Source organism: Pteropus vampyrus, unplaced genomic scaffold (genome assembly GCF_000151845.1).
Source record: "Pteropus vampyrus isolate Shadow unplaced genomic scaffold, Pvam_2.0 Scaffold16, whole genome shotgun sequence".
NCBI lineage: Eukaryota > Metazoa > Chordata > Mammalia > Chiroptera > Pteropodidae > Pteropus > Pteropus vampyrus.
Genome location: NW_011888797.1, coordinates 152,924 through 159,265, shown reverse-complemented (window position 1 = coordinate 159,265; position 6,342 = coordinate 152,924). Strand labels below are relative to the sequence as shown.

The window sequence follows — 6,342 nt, the reverse complement described above, 5'->3', positions numbered from 1 at the left end:
AAATCGGATCACACAAATGAAGAAGCTCACCGTTCGAGGCATTCCATATCTATATAAACATAATACACAATTCATTAACAGAGTGACGCAGAAGTTTTATATATTCTATTCAGATCTCATCTGAAACGTATTTGGAAATCTTTCTTGAAAATGTAATTATAGTTCAGTGATACTTTAGGGATTTTTTAGATTTCATTCTCTCCTGTTCAAATTTTTAAAAAACACTGATAAAACAAATGTATTACTCAGAATATTTCTCATTAACTATACCCCCCCAAAACAAAAAAGGACTTAGAGTAATTGATTAGAATACAGTGATTCTTTTCATTTAATAAAAAGAGAATGATGTGGAGAAGCAAGGAATAAACAAAAAAGGCCTAACAAATAAACTACCCCTAAAAAACCCCAAAGAATTCTAGTCTAAGATTTACCGCTAAGAATCTTGACAGATGTCATTCAAACATGTAAAGTATAAATATTTTAAGCAGTAAGTCCCAATAAGATTCTAAATACACACACACACACACACACACACACACACAGACTCTCTAAGATTATTTTATTTCACTAGACTCTTATAAACTCAAATACTTACAGGTGCTAATATTTCCATTTATTTCCACTGACACTTAATATATAAGGCATACTCTAATTTTTCAAAGAAATGTACATCAAAATAAGAAAAAGAAATGGAGGCATAAAAATATCTAAATCATCATTTGTAAATATAGCCCTAGAAAATCCAAGAGAATAAAATGGGAAAACTCATTAGAAAGAACTCAGTAAGACAGCTAGGTATAAGATACATATATAAAAATTAATAGCTTCCCTACATTTTTAATAATCAGGTAGAAAAAAAATGTTAATGTATTGCAGACAATTTTTAATTTTTATTTATTCTTTTTTAAAGGAAGGCATTAAGAAAGATTACATGAAGGTGGGAGAAAGCAAGGCGGGGCCTGGATTACAGGACAGTTAATAAGATCATGTGCTCTCTTGAGGGTGGCTTCTAAAAAGAGCCATTTCAAAGGTGTGATAACCCTAGACACAGAAATAATGGACAGGGCTTGCTTAAGGCAAAGGTAAATCTTATGCCTGAGGCATAAATACCCCCTATGAGCTGCCCAGTTAGGAATTTATGATCAGATCACTCTGAGGTTACTTTTTGGAGAACCCCCCTTTGCATCCACATTTATAACAATCTATTTTTTTTCTTTTTTAACGCCTACAGGACCTGGTCTTCCTAGGTAGTCTCCCATCCAAGCACTTCCCAGTCCCAACCCTGCTTAGCTTCCGAGGTCAGAGGAGATCAGGCACATCAGGGTGGCATGGTCATAGACCATAACAATATAATTTAAAACAAGTTTTTTCTTAATTTCTCTGTTGCTTTACACGGGTGCCTTACATAAACCAGTCATAAACTGTGTCATCAATAATTTGCAATAATAATTGAAAGAGAATCAGTACATTGCACATGATAGGCATTCAGTAAATATCTGTTAAAGAAATGTTTTCTAATTATTTAATAAGTTAGAGCAGAATATGATAATGCTTTTCTGATAATGTTTTCACCTAACTGAATTCTAATATACTGTACTTTCCTGAGTGAGAGAGAAAAGGGGATGGGTGGGGGGAGTGTCTTACTGCAGGCCAAAAGGCGAAAATTTTTTAAATAACACTCATTTAAAGAGTGGCAATTTTTCCCTTCAAGGGTTTCTGAAAAGTAAAACACTGCCTGATGACCAGTAAAGGGGCCCTTGCACCCAAGATGAGAACTTAGAGCAAAATGAATGTTCCCAAAGCAGCCCTGCTACTTCTGCGGACGAGGCTTGTATGGGAATGCATGGCTTGTATGGGAATAGTACAGAGAAGGTTGGTTACTTAGTCCTCACGCAGGAGAATCTCATCTTCCTGGAAAACCTGTCTGGTAACATCTCTATTCCTGCAAAACTGTATACTCTCTCATTTTTCTGCATTATATACCTATTCCTTGAATTTTAAATTCTTCTTTGTGAAAAAGAAAAAGAACAAGACTCTTCAAATATACTGGATACCCTAGCGGCCATTCCCAGTGCCCAAACTTTTCCCATCAACTGCCCAATCCTTTTCAGACAATCAGAGGCAGCCAGCCCATGAGGACTGTGCACCAGGCCACCCTGTAAATTGCGACTATCTAATGGGTATAGGGCTAAAGAGATCTTTCTTTCAGTACTGAAAAGAGCAGAATATGCAATTCATTTATAATCTAGATAATGATTTACAAAATTACTTTCCTCAAATCTGCCACTAAAACCAACCTTTGGTTCAGGTCCAAGAATTAAGATAACACATTCTCAAGCTAACAGCAGAGAACCAACTGCAAATAACTAGGGCATCTGCTCCCTCACATACATAGGAAATGCTTCGCTCTAACTCTAAAATGAATTCTTTTCTGCAGTGGAGCGCAGCTGTGAACACGTGCACAAGAAACAAAACAAAGAACATCTCATCCAACAAGTACCCCAGGGCCTGTGTTTCTTTGTCACCTTAACAAATGTCCCCACTGTGGTGCAGGGGGCTTGCCCAAGCTACAAGAGCAGTGCTTTCATGCCAGCCACACCCTACCCTGATTTCTCCATTGTCATCTCCAGTCGCCAGCAGGGTACTGTCCACAGAGAAGACAGAGCAGCGCACACAGCCTTTGTGGCCCTTCAATTCATGAAGAGGGGAAAGGAGTTCAAAGCTCCAAATCTGGAAGGCAATTAGGATTGTTTTAGGAACAGTAAATATATTCGAAATAAGCATCTGCAAACCCTGCATTTAGAGCTAGTTAGCTCTAAATTCAATCATGTGGAAGTTCTAATATTGAACAGTTCGTAAACTTTTGGGCGAGGCCTAAGTTCCAACTTGAAGCCCTGATCATTTTTGATGTTCCCTTTAATTACCCAAGTTAACGCCAGCTCAAGGACCAAAGTCCTGAACTTTCGATTTAGAAGGAAGAACAGTAAATCAGTTCAAAACAGTCTGTGGCGTGAAGCAGACTTCAGTGTGAGTCCCAGCTCCACTATTTACTAGTTCCTTGTGGCCTAGGACAACCCACGTCAGCTGCTGTAGCTTCAGTTTCTTTATCTGTAAAATAGACCTATGGTGTGAAGACTAAATGAGATAACAGAGTAAAATTCCTAGCACAGGGCCTAACATCTGCCAAGTGTTCTTTAAAGGTTAGTCACTATACCATTTTATGATCTTGGAAGTCAAATGCAGTTCTTTTCCTTCTAACATTCTCCCCCACGGTTCTGCCATCACCATCACCGTATACTGAAAACTACCATGTTCCAAGCACTGTGAGCTAAGAACAGGTGGCACAAAGATGAAATGGATACAGTCCCTGTCCTTGGAAAGTTTATAATTTAATCAAGAATGCCAGCTTATGGCTGGTTAAGTGAACAGTTGTATGAAGGAAGTTCCAATAAATATGAGTAATATGTAATGGAAACACAGAAGATGAAGCAGCTAATCCTGCCTATGAGACAGAAAGGGGTTCACTAAAGAGCTGACATCAAATCTAGGTTTGGAAAAATGAGTCATAATGCTTGGAGGTAAAAAAAGAATAGAAGGTTGTGTCAAGCCAAAGGTAACAGCATACGCAAAAAGATGGAAATGGAAGTAGTCTGGCACAGAGGGAACAATGTAGCAGAAGCAGACCGTAATGGGCTAGGAGATTTGGCTTAAAAACCATCAGTTCACAGAGGTGTTTTAGCGGAGGATTCAGACAGCAGTTGAGAGGATAAAGTGGAGGAGGCACGGACCAGAGGCAGGCCCACCAATGAAGGAAGAGAATTTGGCCTTAAGGGTGTGGGCAAAGAAGAGGAGAAGAATCCAAGAGATATTGAGAAGTAATCAACACGGCACAAAAGACAGGATAGAGTCCCAGGCAATTCCAAGGTTTATAGTTTGGGAAGATGGGCTGATAATGATGCCATTAACAAAGATGGAGAAAAAAGAAGAGAATGGAGTATTTGATGTCCGCGACCAGGCAGCATGACTTCACCGGAATGTGATTTTTAGAAGCATCAACTTACATCAATTATATAAAAACTTACTGTGTATGTACAATTAAATGTAAACCCCTTTCAATGCTTTTTATTGCCTAAAATATGCAGTAGAGATTGCATTTGATTAGTAACAGACAAAAAGCAATCAGTATTAACGAAAATCAAAAGTCCTCAATGTCATTCATTTAATCTGCTTGACACCAACTAAATGCCAATGGGCATCCTCCAAAAATTCACAAAATATAAGAAGACATGTAGACAGACATTTATTATTCCATTTTGTACATTATTTGGGCTCTTAACACATAACCGATACTAAAGTTTTATGCATGCACATTTCAACTGACTGAGCTACCTTTGCAGTCTTGTCAGCAGAGGTAGATGAAAACTTGGTAGCATCAGGAGAAACATCACAAGAAAGTACTGTATCCTGGTGACAGACAAAGTCTTTTTCCATTTTTCCAGTAGTAACATTCCATATCTGCAAAGAAAAAAACTCAGAAGTTGACATGTGCATTACTGAGCATAATCAGCAAGACGACAGATCTATGAAACAAGAACTTTAGCACTTTGTTGTTCTGATCTCTTTAAGTGCCCTTACATGCAAATGCTCATAAACACAAAGCCGATGTAGGTGACTGCAACAGACTTAAAACAAGCATGAGAAAACAGAAATTTAAAAATTCAAGTAGTTATTTATCATCCATCTGCTTTTGGCTGTTCCAATATAATTACTGCAACGTTAGAATACTTTTTTATAAAGAAATCTGTGCTTCAAATTACCTTCACCGTTCCATCAAATGACCAAGAAAGCAGTCTTGAATTTGGCAAGAGCCTAAAGTCTTTCACTGTTTCCTGATGGGCTTGCAGAGAGACATATTCCTCTGATTGCCAATTCCATACCTGAATATCAAAGAAATAAGTCTGTTATAACAGTCTTCTCATAATATCCCATTAGAGAGGTGGGGGAGGATGCCCTCCCTTGTCTAAAGTCTTGTATCCCGCATGGCATTTTAGTAAAACGAAGAGTACCAAGAAAGAATGTGGTGTCCCCATTTTACAGACAAAGAAGAGAAAACCACGGGTTAATTAACGTGACTAGGGGCAAAATAAAATACTTTTCCTCCTAAATAAAATTTGTTTTCTTCAGTTGCTTAGAGAGCAGTTAATTATACCAGAAGATAGAGAAAAGCCACAATATGCTAGTGAGCTCACCATCTGATTAAATTTTCCAGAGAAAATTATCCCAATTACATATTCACAGATTTCTAAACCTCACAAGCTAGGCAAGTCTACAGATTTAGCTCCCCTAAAGCTACTGAATCATACTGGCCCTACTTCTGGGGAAGGTCAAGTGACAGAGCAGCTACAAAACAGATCATGGAATTTCTAAGCTTCAGAGATCTTAGCTATTCCCTAATGCAATGCCCAAAATGACAAAAAAAAGTGATATAGTACATTATTTTTCACATGGAGCTCCAGGAAGAACTCCTGAGGCACAAGCAGAAGACAAGAAATTGAAATAATATGAGTATCTGGCACAAAATAAGCCGTATAAGCATATGTGAGACACACAGGTGAACAAAAAAAAATTTATTTCTGTGTCATGCCCATGTACAGAACAATTTTTAATTACTAAATCAAAGCAGCTGTATTTAGAGCCTTATTAATTCTTGTCTTGAATTTAACAAATGTTTACTTAGCACCTATACGTGAAACAAATATGAAACAAGGATCTAGCATAAAGAAACCTAAGAGTCTAGCAAAGAAAATGAGACATACCAAACAAATCAAAAAACAAAAAAAATCTCAATCATAGGAGCTTTAACGATAGAGATAAAAGTTCTGTGGAACTCAAAAAAGCAATTCCTCAGGGAAGACTTGATGTAGTGCATTCAAAGTAGGCTTGGGAAATGGGTTCGAAGTATGATTCATAAACTGAGGAGGTCATTTCAAACACGGGATGAATGCTTGAGTAAGACAGAAAAATGTGGAAAAATTACAGGGACCTGCTCATAGTGCCAAATCTGGCGGCAGCACAAGATATAGATGAAGGATATATACAGAAGAACAGCAGGGAAAAAAGGGTTGAGGAGACATTCTTGACGAAACAGCCCAAGGGTCCCGATGAAGCTAGACTTCAGGCTGTGGGCAATCAGGCAGGCTCCAACAGAACTTTCTTCTATTTTTTAATATCAAAAATAAAAAGATTAAGAAAAACCAGCCACCATCACAAGTATCACATTAGCAACATCCTGGGTCTGGTTTCTGACTGGTGAATGTTAAACAGCAGAAACATCTTTAAGGT

The 6,342-nt window shown here is 37.8% G+C and overlaps 1 protein-coding gene across 1 annotated transcript in view; it reads right to left on the bottom strand.

Moving 5' to 3' along the window:
- Window positions 1-6,342, bottom strand: part of APAF1 (apoptotic peptidase activating factor 1) — a gene marked incomplete at its 5' end in the record, with an annotated part of 76,048 nt that overhangs the window by 8,618 nt on the left and 61,088 nt on the right. The window contains 3 exons of the mRNA XM_023527445.1: window positions 1-49; window positions 2,605-2,730; window positions 4,390-4,515. Coding sequence (XP_023383213.1) covers window positions 1-49; window positions 2,605-2,730; window positions 4,390-4,515 — 301 coding nt within the window. The remainder of the gene's footprint in view (window positions 50-2,604; window positions 2,731-4,389; window positions 4,516-6,342) is intronic.